This window comes from Mchenga conophoros, linkage group LG15 (assembly GCF_057382185.1).
Source record: "Mchenga conophoros isolate Kocher_MC1m ecotype Shallow Benthic linkage group LG15, M_conophoros_male_GT1.1, whole genome shotgun sequence".
Classification (NCBI taxonomy): domain Eukaryota; kingdom Metazoa; phylum Chordata; class Actinopteri; order Cichliformes; family Cichlidae; genus Mchenga; species Mchenga conophoros.
In genome coordinates, this window is record NC_140540.1 from 7,182,220 (window position 1) to 7,204,028 (window position 21,809).

At 40.1% G+C, this 21,809-nt stretch overlaps 3 protein-coding genes across 7 annotated transcripts; 2 read left to right on the forward strand and 1 right to left on the reverse strand.

Annotated features, from left to right (window-relative positions):
* Positions 1–270: 270 nt before the first annotated feature.
* On the forward strand, positions 271–15,485 carry tpd52l1 (tpd52 like 1). 5 transcript variants are annotated; one of them, XM_085248295.1, is made up of 11 exons: positions 271–422; positions 2,259–2,357; positions 3,454–3,657; positions 5,755–5,775; positions 6,832–6,947; positions 7,055–7,203; positions 9,238–9,339; positions 11,444–11,458; positions 12,002–12,040; positions 12,497–12,557; positions 13,717–15,485. In XM_085248295.1, the coding sequence occupies exons 1-11, from the start codon at positions 404–406 to the stop codon at positions 13,837–13,839; spliced, it is 948 nt and encodes a 315-aa protein (XP_085104421.1). In that variant the 5' UTR covers positions 271–403; the 3' UTR covers positions 13,840–15,485. The 5 variants fall into 5 exon arrangements, with proteins under 5 accessions (XP_085104421.1, XP_085104422.1, XP_085104423.1 ...); XM_085248297.1 differs by lacking the exon at positions 2,259–2,357 and having other exon boundaries at positions 273–422; XM_085248298.1 differs by lacking the exon at positions 3,454–3,657 and having other exon boundaries at positions 274–422.
* hddc2 (HD domain containing 2) lies at positions 15,215–18,437 on the reverse strand. Its single transcript, XM_085248300.1, has 6 exons — positions 18,328–18,437; positions 17,832–17,953; positions 17,473–17,575; positions 17,333–17,401; positions 17,118–17,256; positions 15,215–17,043 (listed from the first exon to the last, which is right to left on the reverse strand). The coding sequence occupies exons 1-6, from the start codon at positions 18,403–18,405 to the stop codon at positions 16,886–16,888; spliced, it is 669 nt and encodes a 222-aa protein (XP_085104426.1). The 5' UTR covers positions 18,406–18,437; the 3' UTR covers positions 15,215–16,885.
* Positions 18,438–19,198: 761 nt separating this feature from the next.
* On the forward strand, positions 19,199–20,443 carry cenpw (centromere protein W). The gene is made up of 3 exons (XM_085248301.1): positions 19,199–19,400; positions 19,481–19,594; positions 20,239–20,443. The coding sequence occupies exons 1-3, from the start codon at positions 19,314–19,316 to the stop codon at positions 20,263–20,265; spliced, it is 228 nt and encodes a 75-aa protein (XP_085104427.1). The 5' UTR covers positions 19,199–19,313; the 3' UTR covers positions 20,266–20,443.
* The last annotated feature ends 1,366 nt before the right edge of the window (positions 20,444–21,809 follow it).

Consider the following 21,809-nt stretch of genomic DNA (forward strand, 5'->3'; position numbering starts at 1 on the left):
TCCAAGATGGTTACATTTAAATATTTACCTTATTTTTATCTCTTTATTTGTATTTTTATGTTCCGGTTTGTTTGTTTTTTAATAATGAAAATGAAAATATTTCTCCACCTCCAACAAACACATTTATTTTCTGGACCTTTGTCGCTGTGGCATCTTCGTTGTGTCCACCGAGCGCAGCTTCCTGTGCACGGAGCAAATTAACTACATTAAAACTGCGCGCGCTCATTGGCTCGCGCTGCAGGCTCCGCCCGGGAACTGGCCCAGCGCGCGTGACATCCAAGGAAACTTGACACACAGACTGACCCGAGGAGCGGTGCAGCTGCCCGTGCGGCCGATCCTTGTTGACTCAGAGCGCGTTTTTTTATTATTATTATTTGTTGTGAAGCTCACCTGTGCGTCGCTCATGGAAACCAGGCAGCAAGGTGAGTGAGTGCCGTTTCTTACCTCTCAGACCGGGATAACTGAATCCGCAGCGTTACTTTTTGTTTCCAGTTGATCTGATAATGAGTTGAACTTGAGTGTTGCACGCGCCACTGTTATGACGTCGCTGTGGGAATGGAGAAGAGGGGGGGGGGGGAAGTGTATAAAGCGGAGCATCTGCTGCTGCTTATGTCAGCTTCATCTGTTGCTGCATGGCGCCTTCAGTGTAAAGACTGTTTGTTGAGGGTGCTGCGTTTTTAAGAAGCAGTGCAACAGTTAAGAAGCTTCATGCACACACACGCACGCACACTGTAAGACGACATGGAAACTCCTGACCAAATCCTGGGCTGGCTACTGTTTACCCCCTCTATGTGGTGACTTTCAGGCTATTTGTGGAAGTTCTGCAAAGCCAGAATGCTTTCTATTCACCTCAGGAATTGGCTTAGCCCCCCTCCATCCTTCCCCTGTCCACTACCTTTGCGCTTTGGTCTGCTGCAGGTACTGCAGGAGATAAAATCACTGCTGCAAAAGGCTTTACAGAAGACGCATTGCTTTCGTTTTCTACAGCAGTGCAAAGAATCTGTGTTGTTTTTAGAGTACAGAGTGACTCCAAGCTATAGATAAATAACGTTGACTGACTGCTCAGACCAAATGAATTGTGAAAATGAAAGCTGGAGCTCGAGCAGTAGCTCTGCTTGTGTGGGATATAAAGGATTGCTTATTCAGGTAGGTAATTGCATTCTTTTGCAGTCTGATTCTAAATAGGTACCTGTTACAGCTAACAGGAAGCCGGAAAGGCTTAGAGAGGGAGGAAAAAGGGGGGAAAAGACTCTGATATGGGAATATGAACTTTATAATCAACTTATTTGTTTTTTATAAAGCAATACTTTTGGTTATATTTCATGGTTACCCATGTACAAGCAGCTGTAATGTCTGGAACAGGGATTTTTTTTGTGTTAACTGCTGTAAATGTTATGTGCAGTATCTACTGTTTGCCAGCTTTAATTAATTTTTTCAGCCGTATGACCATCCCCAAGCCTCTGATTTAGCATAGCCACATGACCGCTGGGCCGAATGGTAATCTTGTGACCAAAGGTATTTCACCCCCACAAAAAAGCAGGGGGAGGGAGGAGACACACAGAATGGACAGTAAAGAAGGAGACAATTTTCTTCTGAGCACCCTATGACATAAATCAGTGTTAGTGCTAAAAGACCCTCACAGTCTGGTATGACCTGCTTTGAGTAGCTAAAATCACACATGTTGCTGTATAAGACCCACCTCTGAGGAAATTATTCTTCTTTATTACCATAAAACATGCTTTTTAGATTAAAATGTATGCTCAGTGTTTTTCCACCCAAGTACGTGATCTTTTTCTTCCCTGGAAAAACTGTTTTTGCCAGTCAGCTTTGCCTCATTGTCAAAATGTGGAACCAGAGGGACATATTGTAAGTGAAACTGGCCTTATCCTGGCCAACTTCCTCCTGTAGTGCTGGAGTGTGGTGTAATGAGATTTCATCTGCAAGAAGGGAGCTTGTATTGCCTAATAGCTTCAGATATTCTTTCTGGATTGTTTCAAAGTTATACAAGATCCCATTGTGAACCCTCTGTGGCACTGATTTCTTCTTGGTCTGGGTCTCTAAATAATAAGAAGGAGCTACATCATGTTTAAAGAGCTCGGAGAAGTTCATATCAGTGGCACATAGGGTCAAAAGTCAGGTTTCCTGTTCCTGCACTGAGCTGGGCCTAACTACAGCTGTCAGGGAGGAGAAGTCTCCATGTTTGCATGTATAACCGGATTTCTTGTGTCCCCTCACCCTGCTGCCTTGCTCCGCTGCAGAGATGTACTCTAGTGTTCTGAGTGGATCAGTGGTGGACTGGGGCAGCATGGGCCCCGGAGAGGAATGGGTTGATTCAGCCATACACGAGGGAGAGCAGGGTAAGACTCAACTCTCCCAGTAAAGCAAAAGAAACCCGTAAATCCACCCTGAATCACAAAAAGCATAAAACCACGTCATGCAGTGGTGCTCTGAGCAATGCTGAAGCAGTAAAGGTGCAGAATGTTTAAAGGTGCCTGTCTATAGGAATTACTGGAGCACTTATTGCCCTTCTGTTATTCAGTGTTGATTTAATGAACAGTCAGATGAGTGAGTTTGGTCTGTGTGAATAAACCAACAAGTAAAAAGACAAAAAGACTGGAATTTTATTCCTTAAATTGAAGGGAAAGTCATTCCTTTCATTGAATTTGATATAACTTTACCCAAAGCAGCAGTGATCAGGCTGATTTGAGTGCATGATACCTGTTAAATCACAAATAATCTATTTTTTCAAAGACCTGAAATATGAATGTATATGTGGGAATGCATTTAAACCACACGAAATGTTTCTGCAATAGAACAGAAAAAGATATACTACGTGTAATATGACAGGTTTTTGCTCATAGCTACAGAAAATTATGGTCCACCTCAGCCCTTCAGAGCATTTTAACATCTTCGGTGGATTGTTTCGGTATCGCGGTACACAACGTTACCGTTTCATTTAACACTCTCAGCTCTCACCAATTGTGTTTTCTTCCACCACATGCAGCTGTCTCCTTTAAAAAGCCTCCATAGGTTTTATGAAACCTTGTAAATGCTAACATTGTGTCTGCTGGGTGAAGTTTCGACGTCTTTCATCAGTTTTGGAAGAAAATGCAATTCTGTTACAGTGCAAACCATTTGAGGGATATACTGTATACGTAAAACCACTAGCAAAAAACGTTGGCAGTTATATGAGATGTTGCTGACTGATAGGATGATTTCCTTAGTATGAAATTACTCACATTCCTGTGTTTCCCTTAAACCAGTAAGCACTCTGTTCTGTCTGCAGGAACTTCCTGTATGCTTACAGGCAGTTTCACAGCCTGTGAGCTTTCCCACTTTTGCCTTTTTCCCCTTCCTTAAGCTAAAATATTAAATAAGAACTAATTGCTTGCAAAATTAAAAATTCTGTTTTCGTCAGGTACTGAACATGTTTTAAACTGTGACTTTACTCAGGTTTGAATCAAGGTAAGCTTTACCCCTCTGATGAGGAGTCCCTTAGGAAAAGCTCATATGGTTTTACCTCCGTCGTCCAAAATGGGGAAAACCTGACAGAATGGGGTAAAACTTCACCCTCAGGGGACAGCCGGTGGGGTCACACATCAGTGTCTGACACCTGGGCCACGTCCACCGCTTGGGATATGCAGCTGGACAGCACAGGTGACAAGGGATGTAGATATAGAGCCTGTAGATTAGATCAGTCGTTCACTTTGGCTGAACATTTAAACCTACAGCTACCCCTAGGGCTTCTGTTGGCACAAGCAACATGGTAAGCATCAGGCAATCTGATCTGTGACAAAGCTATTAAAAACTAAATTCAGTCTTTTATCTCAGTAACGATTGAATTATTTGTATCTGCCGATACATGATTTTTGTGGTGTCCTCAAATGAGAATGCACTCAGAGGTGGCAGTGACTGTTGTTTATCACTCGTGTCACGTTAACATAATAGCCATCTAGAATTTCACATGGGATGTATCCCTAGCGGTTATAATTAAAAAGCAAACACACAGACCCCACTGTATATAATACAGTTTGCATTTAGTCTCAAATATAGACCACACTCAGCCTAACAGCAGCAACAAGGAAAATGCAATCAAACAATTAACCAATCAGATAAATTTAATAAATCCAAATTCCTGCAATTTTTTGGGGAATTTATTTTCTTTCTGTTACCAAGTGTCTACAATATGTTAAGTGTTCAATCAAAAGTTTTTTTTGTTGTAGAACATAGTTTTTATATTGTATATTGTATTATAAAAACAACATGAAATTAGCATTGTAACTTTTCACAAAGTTTAATCTTCTCGTTGTTAGATGTTGCCTGCACATTTCTAGTGGCCCACTGCTCCTGTTTAATTAAAAAGTGTCAGTCACACAGGCCTAGAGACCAGTTTTTGACACCTGGCAACCTCTGGTTGCTAGGGAAACGTGTTTTTCTGAACTGGTTGCTGTTGCCAGGTGAAGTCAGTCGCGGAGAACGTCCCACAGCTAAAACTTGCTTGTGATTGCTTTTGTCACTAGCAGGTTGTCACCGTCCACTGTAGTTTGCATGGAAGACACAGACTTGCCTGCAAACACTTGCTAACAAACCACCGAGCTTCAGCAACATTTGAAAAAGTGTGACAGCAATTAGACACGGAGAAATCAAATGCTGTGTATTATCGCAAAACTTTTACTTTGAAGGCGACCAATCATCGCCTCTACTGCAGTAGCACCGTTTCTTTGAAACCAGTTTCTTGCTAGCGACTGCCAGCAACCACTTGCCAGCCAGTCAGAGAATACACATTTTTCCTTTGCAACCACTGCTTGTTTGAGGATCCCCAACTGGTCTCTAGACCTGTGTGAAGACCTGGGAAATTGAGATTGTCAGTACCTGATCTTACACTGAATCTTGTTTTCAATGTCTGTCTGTTTGATTTTACCCAATGAACATTAACCTTTCTGCAGGTTATTCCCCTTTCACTCTTATCTATATTTCACTGTCAAATAAAGGCATAAGATGCCTTATAACTACTCTTAACCAGGGTATTTCTTAGCTAAAGCAATATTTTGGTGGACCTCAAAGGTTTTGGACAGACAGACATAGCTTAGGTCTTTAAAAAAAAGTTAGCTAAAAGGAAATCAAGGTTAGCCAAAAAATTGCAAAAATCATCAGCTAACAAGTAAAGAACAGCACTCAAATGTGGTCATTCATAGCTACCTTGCAGTGGTTTTTACCTTTATATTCAAAAGCACTTTGAAAAGAAAACATAATCTGTACCTTGCAGACGAACTTCAGCAGAGATGGTGTGTTGTGTTGTGTAGTGTTTTGTTTCCCAAGCTTTACCAACTCTGGTAGAAAATATCTAAACCGGGGCTCTGCCTGGCTTTTTAAGGCTGTGTAAACAGGGACACTGCTTTCTGAGTGCACTTAAGACAGACATGAAAAGCTTCTATTGAAACCGCAGGGGTTTAAAATCTCATTGTCCTCCTGCTGTGTAATGTTAGCAGAAAAAGCTCTTTACTGTAGAAAGACCTGCAACGGACTGAACTGCTGCAAGCTGTGCTTGAGTTTCGTGCTGTACGCTGTTTTTGTGTGTGAGTTTGCTGCATGAGCTGCTGCTGTGTCCCCTTTAACCTTAGTTTTCAAAGAACTGAACTGCTGATATGTTAAAGTAGCCACTACAGTCAGTGGAGAGTGGCGACACAGTGCAGTACATTAGTCTTTACTAACCTCACTGTCCCCTCACCTGTCTTATAATGCGGCCACATCAAGAGAGGGGACACCTCACCGCAGGTACGTGAAAACGTTTTACTTCCATCCTGTCGAAATGGCGTCTGAGTCAGCATTTAAAGGGATAACTTTAAGTGTTCATTGACACACGACTTGCGTGTATTTACCTTTCTTGCGTTGTGTGTACACTGCCCTCCTGCTGTTTCCTGGTACTGTGTGCTGCTGTTAAGCCCTTTACAAATATCATAAAAGCAAATGGTGCAACAGTATAAGACGGATCATACTAAAATAGTCTAAGCGAGTTCACCTTCAGCTCATGCTTTATTTTGGGTGTTTGCACCTCTCTGCAACTATTATTTCAATAGAATTAAAAGGTAAATAAACATTGCTAATCAGAAAGCGTCATTTACTGTAGTTGTTTCATTCTGTTTGTGTATCTGAATTATGTGTGTGTTCTGTCCTGTCTAATCATATTTCATTTCTTATAGCTCGTAAGTTGGGCAGATGGCTGCGATGCTGCTCTTGTAAGCAAGCGGAGGTTTTACATAATGTCTTTAATCTCAATTCAACGCTTTTCCCCAAGCGCATGTTTTTCATTTGCTACAAAACTGAAAATCAATCACTGCAACTTAAAATTTGCTCTCCTCCCCGAAGTCTCAACCCATCTTGTTTGAGTGTGCGTTAGTGTTTGTGTTTGCCCGTGGTGTTGGTCAGCAGAGTTTAAGCACGATAATCCACATCAGTTAAGCCAGATTAGGGCACTACAGGCTGCAGCCTCAGATTACATAACTGTCAGAGACACGATCAGAGATGGAGACAGACACAGAAAACGTGGAAAAAGCAGAGTCAAAAAAACAATGAAGCAGAAAAAGGCAGAATGAGGCATGGATGCCAGATTGTCTCTGACATGGCTCATTTAAAAATACACGATGGCAACAAAACAAGTAACAATACCAGGAAATAAATCGGCGCCAAGTACAGATTTACTGGTGGTCAGAGACCAGATTTTCACCTTGAAATGTTGAATTCACACCTTGTCATTAGGGTGTCGTCAGTTTTAAGGTCACACATGGACACGCTAAAGTGCATTTATGGTGCCTTTGTGTGTGTTTCACACAGGTTTTCTAGATTCGGAGCCACTGAGAGAGGCTGATGAAGACTTTGTGTCAGACGTCAACCTGAGCGCCTCCATGACGGAGGAAGAGAGGGAGGAGATTCAGCAAGAGTTAGCTAAAGTAAACACACACAAGAACACAAATATATCTTTAGCATTAGGATGATGACTTTTTTATCTCGGTCTATGAAGTCACTTTAGAAGCTGTGTCTTTCTGTGCATGTCCAGCTGGAAGAGGAGATCGGCACACTGAGGCAGGTTTTGTCTTCCAAAGAGAAGCAGCATGCGGAGCTCAAACAGAAACTGGGCATCACTCCTCTGAGCGAGCTCAAAACCAACTTCAGCAGAGGCTGGCACGACATGCAGAGCTCAGTAGCGTAAGTTACAGTGTGTGTGTGTGAGAGAGAGAGGCTACATCACACAGCTAAGAAACAAAGAAAGAATTTGTGTGCTTAATAAGGTGTGTGTTTCGAAGTGTACACGGCAGAATGGCTTTTATGTTAGCTGTAAACACTGATGCCCTTCATAGGACACACTCAAAGTAATCACACAAAGAGCAGGTTTCTCTCTTCTTAACAGCCAGCATTGACTATCCAAAACGAGTGCCAGATATCAAAAAGCTAATTAAAAAAACATAATGTTCTGCTCCTGGCTGCACAGCATGTGTGTGATTTGTTATCTTTGTTGTGCTCACTGTAACAGACACCATAAACCTGATCAAAACACATCACCCAGTGCTGAAGGCTATGGTTGTCCTCAGTGCACAATTAGTAGTACATGTTCCCTTTAGCAGCTGGAAGTCATTGTACTGTACTATGATTTTCTTTTAAATGTCACTTCCCTACCTGTAACAGGAAACATTTGTTTGTGTACTTCTCTTTTTTTTAAAGAGAAGTTGTCGGTGTATTTCTGAAAAAAAAATTCCCTTAAAGAAATATTGATTTCAACTGTGTGCTTTAAAAAGTGTACAACTATCTACCAACCTAATAGTGAATGAAATGGTACAAAACGTGCAGCCCTGCAGGTTTTAGGTTTGATTTTACCGGGGCTTTGATGTTCATGCAGATCTGCAGGAGTTGATCTTATTTAAAGATTAATAGGAATAGTTTGGAGTTTGGGGAAATGTGCTGGTTTTCTGTTCTTTCCAAAAAATCTCAGAGGGTGACAAATTAAAAGGAAAACAGAAAGCCTCGACCTCCATAGTAAGAAGATCTGGTGGTTCTGTAATGCTCTGCATGCATGGCACTGCGATCGACTCAGGCTTGTAGGACAAGCAGGGATAGTTAACGGATGGAAAAACATGATGGTTTAGCAGTTAAGTGCAAAGTGATCAAATTTACCCAGTGATCCTACATTTCTATCTCAAAAGGAGTGTTTTTTTTTTCAAAGATAACATCCAGATGGTTGGATAAAATGAAAAGTAGTGAATCGTGCCCAGTCACCACATCTCATGTGAATCCGGTGCTTGTTACACTGCGTTCCTTATCACTGTGATCGGGAATGTTTTCTATAAGAATTATTTTTATCCCTTCACTAGACCTTCAGAGACATGCTAGGACAGACTGAAGCTGTTCTGGCAGCATGTATTAACCTAACACCTTAGCAGGAACCCAAATACTATTGTGTTGGGTTTTCCTTTTAATTTTTCATTCATCTGTACAAGACCAGGTGATAATAGTTAGCTCCAAAGATACTTGGTAAGTCTCTTGATGGGAATACTAAGCTAAAGAGCCATCTTCTCATCTCCAAAATGTTGTTTCTGTAAGATCTTTTAGTGTCTCTGTCTCCAGAGAAACAATCAAATTTTCTGATCAGATGGTCAGCACTGAGCTTTTATCCAGACAGCAAGAGACAAAGAAGAGCAAGAGGATAGTCTCTGAAGGCCAGCTTTCTTATCCAGTTACACTTTTCACCGAAGATCACCTTACACACAGACTCCATCCTCATCTATAATGAACCAGGGTGACCACAGCAATGTGTGGTGTTAGAGAAACTGGGCAACACAGACATGCGAGAAGCTGTGATAGACGATCTGGAAGCAAACAGGCCCAACATAAATTCATGTCAAATTTCTACAATACAAAAAAGCAAAGTAGGGCCTTAAAGTGATGTGTTCGCCTTTTTACTTAACGCTAACAAATAATTTCAAAATAAGCTAGATGGTTATTTTTATTACCAGTGATTGAAGTGAGGCTTTGTAAAAATAATTGCACATATGAATTATCAGCTAAAGGAATCACCCAACATGAACTGTGACTTATTCCATTTGCTCCTGTAAAACCTCAGTAGTGCAAGTTTTAATTACAGCATGTTCATGCTTTTGTTTTCTCCGAACAAGCCTGTGTTGTGTATGCGTCTTTATCTTTCACTGCACGCACCTTTGTGTGTTTTGTTTTGGGGTTTTTTGGCAGCTACAAGAAGACATCAGAGACGCTTTCCACAGCGGGACAGAGAACCTCGGCAGCCTTCAGCACGCTCGGCAGCACCATCACCAGGAAGATTGGAGATATGAGGTACAGACTGATGGTCACATGTTCATTGAATTTCCTGCTTCACACTTGCCAAACAGCTTTAACAGTGACAGTAGTTGTATGCAAACCGTGTGGCCACAGTCACCCAATGAATTTGGTTGTTCTGTGGACACATGGCGTTGCCTTCTGTGACACCCGATCTGCAAACGGTTTTAAACATAGATTAGATAAACTGTTTCAAATGTCTAAAGTCATCTTGCCTCTTCAGTGAAGCATGTTCGCCAAATAGTGTGATAAATGTCGTCCTTCTGCAGAGGAATATGTGCTAATGAATCGAAGCCCTTGTTTGTGAAGGTTTTCAGTCATTGTTTGTCTAAAAGTGGATTTTATCTTAATAAAAGCTGTGCTAGTAGTTCTGCTGACAGGTCAAGAGCATCTTGTATTAAACCAGGCTTCCTTTGTCTAAACACATGGATTGATCCCATTAATTGCTTTAGTCTTTGAACTTTTTCACCATTCAGTCTTTAAATGTTGTTCATGTGTGCTTGTAGCTCACAAAAGATACCATTTAAATGTGCCCGTTGCAGGCACTTGATCATCTTAAAGCTCCATTATCGGCTCATCTGTGTAACTTACACAAGCATTCCGGTTGAACCCATCTGCCCCGCGTGCGCCTCCACTTTTAACCAGCTCGGTGACACTTTCTATCTGTGCTACCCATCTCTGTGTCTCAGACAGCAGAGTTTTGACTCTTGGTCTAAACAGTTCAAGGCAGCATCAGATTATGTAAGAAGCACTAAGCTGCTTTCTGAGTCAAAGGGCTCGAGGCAGCAGCTGTCTCCCTCGGTCACTTTCTGTTGTTGTTGAGCTGACAGTCTGCATTGCTCTGTTTGAGAGACGGACACACACACACACACACACACACACACACACACACACACACACACAATGTTGGGGTGTTTTGCAGGAAAGCATGTGTCCCTGTGTTAAATGTGCACAGATGACTGCGTGACAGCGCAATGGTGATGCAGAAAGTATTTCCAGGATGTGCAGGTGAAAACAAAAAAAGCTTTTGAAGGTTAGGAACCAAAAGCCCAGTGAGGACATCACAATGTCACCAGGCCCATGTTGCTAGTGCTTCATAATAATAATAGTTCATATTAATAATGTAATAGTGGTGAAATCAATCAGAAGTCTTTTCTGCAGACAGTTTGGCTTTCTTTGGCTTTAAGTGGAAGCACAATTACACTTAATTATTCTATACCAATACTGTACTTATATACTTTTTATACTATTCTAATTATACAATTAAAATTATACTATACTTTCAGTACTTCCCTGTGTAATTTAATGTATCCTTTTTTGAGGATATCAATTGCAGAAAAGCAACAACTTATTATCTTTGGTATATTCCAGCATGTTTGGTCTAGAGTTACTGTTCCCACGGAGGTATGTTCTCACACTCTACACAGGTTTGGTTTGTGTGGGCATGAACTTATTCGAATATTTTTGCTGTGGATATCTATCTATCTATCTATCTATCTATCTATCTATCTATCTATCTATCATGATCATTAACAAAAAAATGTTGAAAGGTTTAACTTGCAACATTTAGTAATGAACTATAAATACTGGATGTGCCACAAAATGTTCATGCAAATATGAATAGGAGCTGCCTGTCTGGTATAACATGTGTTAATGCTGTGCAATTAACACTGACCAATGACGCCAAAAAAAGCAACCCACAACCTACAGAAAATCACGTTACAGGTAGATTAATAGAAACAAACTGTCAAATCAAGTCAGTCTGTAACACAGTTACAAAGATGATTTACACTGTTGTTTGTCAACCGAGTTCCACAGCTGGGTTTCCAGTCACTGTGACACTGTTTCCCTTGTTCTTCTTCTGTTTTCTTCTTCTAACACAGATTGTTTACACATGTTTTAAGAGTCAAGTTTCAAAGAGTTGGTTACTTGTGTTACCTAAAATAAGTGTAGTAGTGGTAGTTTGCCTTTTGTAGTTAAATAGTTTTGTATTGATATTAATGTTTGGTAAAGTGAATTTGACAGAGTGTGACTGTAATGCTGACATCGGCTTGTCCAAGTATCCTAAAATGTTTTTCCGTCTTTTTTCATGCTTCCTAAGATCCAACTCCATAGGGTAAGGAGCCACACAGTAGATTTTATCAAAGTAAGGAGTCTGTTGCAGTGAGTAGATCTCAGTCAGATCAGCTGATAGCACTAACTGGACAGCACAGTATGGACTCAGTCAGGTTCTGGTCTGAGCCCAGAATCACATCAGTTTTGTTTTCGGGGAGAGAAACTGTCTTCCTGACTGAGTCACATGAGTGGCTGCACTTCCCTGTGCAGAGAGTGCTAAAGCTAAGCTAATAAAAAACAAATTTAGGACCACATTGGATTTTTCAGTTTTAAATTAATAGCTTTATTTAATAAATCTATTGAAGAGAGATTAATGAAAATACACGAGAAACTCTGGAGTGGCTGCTGCTAATTCCTTGCTTGCATATCTTTTGACATGTAACTGCTTTCCTGTACGTAATCCTCTGTCACACTCTGCACATGCACAGCATCAGGACAGAACAGCTAAGCACTGCTCTGACTCTTGGCTTTGTTTCTGGTTTGGTGAGTGCGTGTAACCTGTGTTAATCATTAACTCTTCTCTCACCACGCTCTCCGGGGACAGTTACTCTATCAAACACTCTATGAGCATGCCCGCTATGAGGTAACCACTCTGTGCTTTTGTGCGTGTCTTTGTGTGTGTGTGAGTGAGAGAGAGATGTTTATATGTGAGATGATCATTTAAAATTTGAAGTTTTTGTGTATTAACACAAAAAAATCCTGTGCAGTCTTTAGGAGTTAATGCAACGCTTGCACTGCTTTGTATTTAGTTAAAGGCACTCTGACCCTGACACACCTGGAAAAATACCTGGTGTGTTTTTTTCCACATGCTCACTTCTTCAGGTCATTTTGACTTTTTTGTGTTGCAGTACCAAAAAACCCCCATTGTGTTATTTCAGAATATTTTACAAATCAAACATGACCCCTTTTTGAATAAGGGCGCTGCCAAAAGTAGCTTCTTCTATTTCAGAAGAGGATTTCACAAATAATTGTGTGCTCATGTGATAAGACAGCAAAATGTGGTTTATTTTTTAATAATCTTTCCCTCCCTTTTTCACAGAAACTCTCCCAGCTTCAGGTCTTTTGAAGAGAAAGTTGAGAACACAGTTTCCACTATCAAGGTAACCATGTGTGTGTGTGTGAGAGAGAGATTTAGCATTATAAAGTGATAACATGTGAAAAGCCTCAAACAGAGTGTGTTTGCCTTAAAAGTAGTCTCACTTAATCCGAGGCATTTAGGGGCACTTTTGAATGTTTTTCAAGATAAACTAAAAACTATTTCATGTGAACGCTGCACATAAAGAAGCTGGTCAGGTTGCAGCTTCTAAGTACTGACGCATAAAACAAAGTACTATAATTAGTGTGTAATTATGAGCCTACACTCTGACAGGGAACCCACTGATTACTGACATTTATAGTGATACCAAAACAAGTCCTAAGAGTCCAGAGGAGTGTACTAGGAAGCAACATTCATGGGTTAGTAAGCTGTGAAACTGACCCTGTTTTTACCCAACTAGATCACCAGAGAGGTTTACATTAAGAGTTTTGGTTTTCAAATTGACTGAAAGCACATTTTCACTCATTCATGTATGGATGCTTTAAATGTGATGTAAATGATCAGTTTGGTACATGATTTCTTGGCCTAAGACACAATTTTTGTATGTTTTCCGCTGTACACCATCACAGAGGATTTTAAATCAAACAATAAAGCTGTGATTGAAGTGCAGACTTTCAGCTTTAATTCAAGAGGCTTTACAAAACAGCTGCATTAACGGTTCATGAATTACAAACAGTGGCTGAAAAGTAACTGGAAAATTCACTGACAAGCGGTTCTGTAATCAGGTGACTCGTGTTCCCTTATTTAATGACAAACAAAGCAGACACAATAGCTGAAGTTTCAAAGTGTAAAGGCCCACCAGAGCATCTCAAAGTTATCCAGGATGTGGTGATGTTCACGGGTTATACAAATTTGTTAGTTTGTCCAGTTACTTTATGAGCCTCTGAAAATGTAAATTCTTAAACAGTTAATGGCATTTTGAATCAAAGTTGAATATCTGTACTTTAATCACATGTTGATTATTTGATTTGAAATCTGCTGTGGTGGTCGGCAAAGTTGGAACAAAAGCTGGTGAAATGACTCCTGTTTCCATGTACACGCCCTGCAAATGCCCGACAGCTTCAGTCTTTGTAAAAGTCTGCCACCTTGAGTCGACTCTGTAGCACCACAGAACAAGAACGACAGCTTCAGTGACACTTTTGTGCCTTTGTTTCTTGTCCCAGACAAAGGTTGGCGGCACCGGGAGTGGGGGCAGCTTTGAGGACGTCCTGTCATCCGCAGCGCACGCCAGCTCACAGGACACGCCCACCAACAACTTGATGGACAGCTCTGAGAGGCAGTGTTAAGGCTCCACCCGGACCACGAGCCAGGGCTTAAACGGGAACTCCGCTGCCGATGTGTCGCAGCACTTTAACTCAAAGCTCTGACTGAAACAGTGCACAACACCTTTTGATCCTTAGTGTCAAGGCGCTTTTGCAGAATACAGATTGTCTTAAAACCTAAATAATTACATTTACCCAAAATGACCCCTAAGGCTGCAGTCGTCTTCTTTTATTTTAAAAGATCAACTCTAAACCTCATATGATACGGGGACTAATGAGAGCAAGGAGCCTATAATGTTTTCCTTCTATTTATAGTGTTGAAGGGTTTTTAGTGGATTTGATGAATGCCATCTGTCCTCCAGAGGTTTCCTAACCACGTTAGACCACAGATGTTGATGAGATTGGGTTGGGGAGGAGCAGCTAGCAGATAGGCCTTAAATGACCTGAAACACGACATGAAACGAGTCTGAGCTGATTACACATCAACTTCAGGAGACAGACTGAACCTAAACCCCGCATATCGAGCTGGTACTTTCTTCTTCTTCTATTTGGCACATTTGTGCTCATGTAGTTCACTCGGCTGTCAGATCACAGCTGGGTTTCCCCAGACACAAAACAAAAGGCCGATTCCTCCGTGAGATGTGTAAATTTAAGACAAGTGGAAAAAGTGACAGTAGATGTTCAACACCGCATCAGTATGAGAGTTTTAAAACAGCTACCTTTCTTTATTAGGACAGCAGAAAACTGCTGTTTCACATCTTTACTAGAAATATGTTTGTGATTTAAAAAATTAAGTAATTTTATTACTTAATGCTGTAAAAATGTGACCGATCAACCTGAACATCCTGGGTGACATTTGTATAAAGGATTTTACACTACTACAGAAGATCTAGCTCCTCGGGTTTCACTGTGGCATCTAAAAACATTTTGTCGTCGGCATTTCACGATATATACTCAGTGTACTGATATACACATGGGGTTGGGGAGGCGCAGCCAGCAGTCAGCTGGGAGTTGCAGCTGGGGTCTGTTTGAATATCTAAATGCAAACTGTGAGAGCAACTACAGGAAGCAGTGGTGTATATGTGAAAAAGCATCAGTGCGACATGATGTATCATCGGGAGCACAATTCTTGGCTGTAAATGTGACGCATTAATCCAGCGAATGCTGTTACGCATGTAGTGAAACTACATGAGCTCAGATTTTAACGAACATTTTAACGCTGAAAAATTGAATTCAGTGTCACTATAACTAAAATGTTGGTGCCGTAAACGATGAGAATGATCTTTGCAACTATTCAAATCTGCTCTGTGTGGCAAACTCATTACTTTGTCTTTGTATTATTTGCAGTAAATAATCGTTTGTGTTTTGTAGTTTTTACTTTCTCTTCCATGTGTTAAACTTTTGTTTTTGGTCCTCTCCCATGAGAAGATGCTTGGCCCTTGAAATACATTCAATAAAATCCATAAACAGAAACAGACTCACTAAAAATAACTCGTTCTGTTCTGTCTTTGGAAAATTGATTTCAATAAACCTTTTATGTAATAAATGTCTTTACAGCATAAACACAAAAAGACATAACTGTGACCATCATGTACAATAACACTGTATGTGAATGATCAATAACTGTTTTTATGACTTTAGTATGTATAATAAAGATTGTTTGAACCAAACCTGATGTCACTCTACAGTTTCAACAGCACTCTGGAAAAGCATGAGGAAAACAGAACAAACATTAATACCTGCAGAATACTAAAATAATCGTTTATCTGCAGCATTGTTTCTAAAACACACCTATCATTTATGGACTACAATGTAATGGTGCAGCGACACTGTTGCATTAAAGTATCTGAATTTCAGAACCAGGACCACGTCTCTAAACACGCCACTTCCTGTTCTTATCTATATATGATCACCCAGTTCTGCAAGCTGTTTTCATGCCCCATCCTACCTGCCATTTTTCAATTCTTTCACTTCTGCCAGGATCTGCCAGGATCTGCCAGGCCCGGGAGCCGCCGCCAGTCCCCTTCAAGGCCTTACCCAAACCACAGCTCAATTCATGTGTTGTTGTGCACAATCGTAACGAGACAACGTTTGGTGAGCAAACTGATATTAAATCAGCTCAAAAGAAAATCACTGGACACACTTAGCTCGACAAAGCTACCTTCTAATTCAGAGCAAGCCAAGAGCTCAGTCATGAATAAAAATAAGACCACAACCTCCTTCCATCTATCAGTGTCTGGTATTGATTTTTTCATTTTCTTAAACCAGCTGCAGCTTGAGGTGATTAAATGCTTGCTCAAAGCTTGAAGGTGTTGCATACACGCAACTGCTTGATTGCACGATAATTGCACACGTCAGCTTTTAGGAGGCAAGCTGTCTGCAAACAGTCGCATCCGCCAGTCAGTCTCAGAGACTGTGGAAGGTTTGCAGATAATTTCTGTCTAATTTAAAAATGCAGAACGACTGAGATCAGTCTGAAGGAATCTTTGACAATAACTGATATCAGACCTACTCCACCACCTTATTTGTTCAGCCAATCACAGATCTAATCACACCAGCACAGGTGAAAAGTTTAAAGCACCAAATTAGTTAAGATGAGAGCCCTCGCCATAGTTATAAATGTGATGCCAAACTTGGGTTTTGAAGCCTCTAAGTTTACTTTCAGGAGCCAAGTGTGAGCGCATCTTTTTTAGATTCATACCTGATTCACATTCAAGTATCAAACACTAAAGATGTACATGTATATCAAATAACTGAAAAACACAAGCTGTCACAAATACAAGATCAAGAAATGGCGTTACTAGATAATATGTAAACGTAGCGGTTCCTTAAAAGTCATTTGCTACTTCAAATCTTCAGTCTTTGCTTTAACTTTGTCTTGGTTTAAAATACGCAATAATGTGTGTAAACTGAAAACATATAAAACAATGACTAAAACAATGAACTGGTGTGATTTAGACAAAAAAAACAAAAACAATATTACAGCTTGTGCGTCCCTGTACAGACTGTTTGTCTGAATCCAGCATCTCTGTCTACCTGAGAAGTCCTGTTCACTGTGTGCGTGTTACAGTCAGGAAGCGTGTGACGTTGTGTGGTCTTTTTCAGGCACCGAATCAGCAGCCTGCGATGGCTCAGACGTCTTTGTGCCATCTGTGTTGGTCATGTGACTTTCTCGCTCTTTGTTCATAGAGCTGACCAGCTGGAGAACGTCCGGGTGGTGGAAACGACCTAAAGACAGCCCAGCAAGATCAGAGCGAGTAGAAAAATGGGTAAATGCTACGATAGACGTGCTGGAGACGTACCGGCTGTGGAGTCAAAGAACTCCTGCAGTCTTCCTGGTGTTCCCTCCAGCTCCTCATACTCGTGCGCCTGCAGGATCATCTCCAGCTGGTCAAACTGTTTCACCAGCCGGGCCTCTGCGCTGCTCTGAGTTTCATATTCCTGCACAAGGACAAAGCATCCCGATTATAAAGCACATGGCCAGGAAGCAACAAATGCCATGTTTGCAGAGACGTACTTCCCACAGTGTGTAGATTTCCTGTCTGAGAGCCTCCGGAAGAAGACTCGTTAGTTGCTTCATCGCTTCCTGAAAGGCAAGGAGAAGTTACAACTACAGCGAAGTTTAGTATTTGCCTCCTTTATGATGAAGTCGCTTGCCTCTTCTCTCCTGTGTTTCTCTGCTTTGCTGATGTTATCTGATGGCGCGATGTCTCCCACAATGCACTCTGCCATGTCGTGAACCAGAGCCAGCTTTATGCACCTGGAGACACAAGAGTTCACAACAACAGTCAAGGTCCTTTATACTGCAAGCTAAAAACCTTGCAATATGAAAGAGCAATTCCTTGTGATCTCCTATGAGCAAGTACATGGCGACAGCTGTCGCCATGTCGGAAAGGAAGAAGTCCCTTTTAACAGGAAGAGACCCAGAGCACATAAAAAGAGGAACATTTATATGTTTTTCAGCTTTCCTTTTAGATAATGGTGTAAAAACTGATTTTCAGGTGTATGGGACCCACCTGTCCCTGTCCACTGTGGGGTCAGTGATGGTCAGAGACATCATGGCCATGCGGTACATGTGGTCAGACACACTCTCCGGCTTCTTCACATTCCTGTACACCCAGCCGGTCCGCGGCACCCTCTGCGAGTAATATCAGCCATCAGTGACACACATGCAGATATCTGTCTCATAACTGGTTCATCAGGGGTTTTTTGGGGGACACTCTGTGTGCAGATACTGACTTCACTGTGTTTGATAACTCGTCATGAGTGCAAGTAGGAATAGTTTTAAGTTTTTTGTTTGTTTGTTTTTGCAGGTAAAGCGGGTAAGCAGACCTAAAAGATAATATATCTCTGGCTTCTGGTGATAGATTTTTCTGGCTTTCCGTTGTGGGGAAATACTGTACACTAAAGGTTTGGTGGCAAAAAACACACGAAGCTGCAGGAACATATCATATGTACACATCTACAATAACAACATAGAGGTGTCTTGGTTCTCTTTCTATAATAACTCACTTTCAATTGTCCGATAAGTTTCATAAACTGCAGCATTTTACTCATGCCGGCTGTTTTGTCCGCGGTGGCCGCCATCATGATCCGCCGACCCGGATACAGAAAGACTGAGTTTGCTGATGTAATAGCGCAAAGCAGCCGCTGGATGGCAGCATACACAACGTAAAGATACCGAGTCGAAGGACACACTTGTATCTGTTTATTCAGGAAGCACTGCCTCTCCTCCTGTCCTCAAAATACACATTCAGGTCTTTAAAATCCTGCAGTTTGTGTTTTAGGAGTTTATGCAGATTTATGGATATTATATAATGTCATCTGCACATCTATGCAGAACATTTTAAAAAAGGAAATACATTGATGAACCTTCAAAGTGCTATCACTTAGTTTGTTTTTCTTTACCCTTTCCATCTTTTGTTTGTTTGTTTATTTACTGTTAAATAATGTGGTACTTATGCTGTAAGGGCTGATTTGTATCCCAAAATTGGTGGAAAAGTGATTCATTTCTTATGATATCTTTTAATTGTTTGTTTGCTTGCTTGCTTGATCGATTCTTTATTCAGAATGTATCCACATTTGTGCGCTTTTACACAGAAGATACCTAATTTGTAGAGGTAAAAAAAATTGTGACAGGTGAACATCAAATTATAAGATTTCCTGCATGTGCATGTTACTTTTACTTTTATCTAAGTTTCAACCCTAATATTTTGTCATGTTTGCCTTAAATCTTCTGCATTTTTATTTATTTATCTATTTATTTATTTATTTATGTTTTGGTATGTTAATACAAGGTGAGAAAGCATTTACTGCTTTGCGCAGTAATGAGTACAAAACTCTAGATGGCGCGGATGAAACAAGCAAGGAGGCAAACGGCTTATAAGACCACGAAGAAGAATCTACACCGGAAGTCAACAAAGCGGGAGATTAGAAAACATAAACAAACGTTTTTCGTGGGGTGTTCCTTTCTTGTTTCACAGAGAAACTTCATCGACATGTTGAACAAAGCGCCCAGACTGAAAAGTACAATTAAAACGAAGGCGAAGGGCAACATAAACGTGAGGCCGGCGTCAGAGGCGATGGTAGGCTATCGCTTTGTCCGCAGCTGACCGGTAGATGAGCGACGCTAAATAACAGCTGGTTTTTGCTCCTGTGTGCTCAGATCGAACTGCTGACACTGCTGTTCCTGAACAGCCTGGCTGAAGAGGCGAAGGCCAAAGCGTTTGAGGAGAAATCTGCGACGATCAGAGCTCAGCACGTCAGGGCAGTCTCCAAGGTCGGTTTATGTTCACATAACTGCATTAACAACACAATCATGTAACCAACCAGTGATTAGAGATTTACTATTCATTAGTAAATCATTAGTTAATCTATTGATTCCCGATTAATCGTTTGGTTCTGTCTCTCCGTTTAACTAAACAACCTTAAAATTAGAGATTGAATTATTTTCAATATTTCCATCACTGTATATAACTGTAAAGCACTAAATGTAAAAGAGTAAACTACGTTTTTTTCCCTTATTGGAGGGGTCTTGATTGAATAACTTATATACATAAATCAGCCCTTACAGCAGAAAATACACATTATTTAATATTAAAATAAACAAACAAACATTATTTCTCTGCACACACAATCAAATCACATGTTAACATTTCAAAGACTTTTAAAGAATTGCTCCACGCTAGGTAGTTTCTGCTACTGTAAAATAATAACAGCTATCATCTTGTTACATTACGAAGTTTTTCTTTTAATCATTGTAATTGAAACTACATAAAACAGACATAATTTTATTCCCTCAGTATGCTGGCACTTCTTCTTCATATTATTAAAGATATTTTAAACGTACTGTACAGAAGTTAGAAATTTCAGTGTTGTGTCAAATTGAGCTCACTCTAAAATATTTCCGTTCTTTCTTTACAGAAAGTATTGAAAAAGGCGAGAGGATGATGAAGACGGTGAAGAGCATCATAAAGATTATTTTGGAAGGCAGTGGCAATATTCTTTCATATTTTTAATGTCTTGTTTTGATCTGAAATTCCTTTTTTGAGTTTTTTTTTAAAATTGTATTTCCGTGCAAGTAAACACTGTCCTTTCATTGTTCTGTATTAAACATTCATGAATTTTACACTGCCTAATTTATGTATGACAACTTAAAATATAGAAAATAATTGTTATTCTTATCTGAAAACATTTGGGATCAAATTCTTTTAGAAAGTCCACATTGAAATGCCTGCAGGCAGTTATTTGGGCATTCATTTGGAAGCCAAATTAAATCACTCCCTACCTAAATGTAGTTAAATTTCAGTGGCCAGTGATTCATCAAACCTGCATATACATAATCACCAGTCAGTCCTGATAAGACCTGATTAAGTTTGCTGACTTGATCCCAAAATAAGGTTTTAAAAAGCTGTATGTGTGCAGATGAGCTCTCTCGAATCTGTTTTGTTCTCCCATTATATCCCATGATTCTTCAAATTCCTCACTTCTTCACACTACATGTGTTAGTGTGATGAAGTGATATCCTACTGGTTCCACGTCACTACAGGGTTCCTCATAGTGAGCCAAAAGGTTGAAGTCGTAAAAGTGCCTGATTGTTCTTTTACAGTATCTGCTAAGTTACTAATGAAAAGAGTGTCATGTTTGCTCAACCGGCACCCTGACAGCAGATGTAGCGGGGGAGGGGGTTCAAAGTCATCTACATAACACCCAACAACCAAGAGTCAGGGGTGGGAATTAAGCATTTTTGAAAAAATGAGTTGGAATGGGCTGATTTATACTCCAAATATGGGGCTACTTATTTTGCCTCATTTACATAAACTTAATTATAACCAACTTTGTTCATGTATGAGGCAAAAGACATGTTAATTTATCATGTTTTATTATCTTTGTTATATTACCCTAGATATGGAGATATATATTTATACATACATTTGTAAATGTATGTAGAAAAGTATGTCCTGATAGGTGTGTTCACCTGTCACAAAAAAAAATCTGTTTGGTTTTTTTTTTTTTTTTTATATTACAGTTTTTCTGTTTTTCTTTTAATTTTAACTATTCTTTTTACCTCTACAAATGAGATATCTTATGTGTAAAAACGCACAAATGTGCATACATTTCCAATAAAGAAGCAAGCAAGCAAGTAAACAAACAATTACAAGATACCATAAGAAATTGATCACTTTTCCACAATTTTGGGATAGAAATGTTCTATAAATCAGCCCTTAAAGCATAAATAACACACAGTAAATAAACAAACAAACAAAAGCTGGAAAGGGTAGAGAAAAACAAAGTAAGTGATAGCACCATGAAAGTTCATCAATGTATTGAAACTCTTTCATCTAAAAGAAGCCAGATTTTTCTATACAGCCCGACAGTTATGACTGAAGTGGATGGATATGACTAACTTTATTAAAGTGCTTGTGTACATCTTCATCTGGACATGCTTGTATGTTAGCTATTAATTTCCAAGGTTCATCTGTGCTTCAGTTTAT

Coding starts and splice junctions, on each gene's coding strand:
- tpd52l1 (XM_085248295.1), top strand. Junction 5,776..6,831: donor GAGGGGACACCTCACCGCAG/GTACGTGAAAAC, acceptor TGTTTCACACAG/GTTTTCTAGATTCGGAGCCA. Junction 6,948..7,054: donor TTCAGCAAGAGTTAGCTAAA/GTAAACACACAC, acceptor GTGCATGTCCAG/CTGGAAGAGGAGATCGGCAC.
- hddc2 (XM_085248300.1), bottom strand. CDS start 18,405: ATGATGGCGGCCACCGCGGACAAAACAGCCGGCATGAGTAAAATGCTG. Junction 17,576..17,831: donor CCCACAGTGGACAGGGACAG/GTGGGTCCCATA, acceptor TTGTGTCTCCAG/GTGCATAAAGCTGGCTCTGG. Junction 17,044..17,117: donor GTTCTTTGACTCCACAGCCG/GTACGTCTCCAG, acceptor GGCTGTCTTTAG/GTCGTTTCCACCACCCGGAC.
- cenpw (XM_085248301.1), top strand. CDS start 19,314: ATGTTGAACAAAGCGCCCAGACTGAAAAGTACAATTAAAACGAAGGCG. Junction 19,401..19,480: donor GGCCGGCGTCAGAGGCGATG/GTAGGCTATCGC, acceptor CTGTGTGCTCAG/ATCGAACTGCTGACACTGCT. Junction 19,595..20,238: donor ACGTCAGGGCAGTCTCCAAG/GTCGGTTTATGT, acceptor CTTTCTTTACAG/AAAGTATTGAAAAAGGCGAG.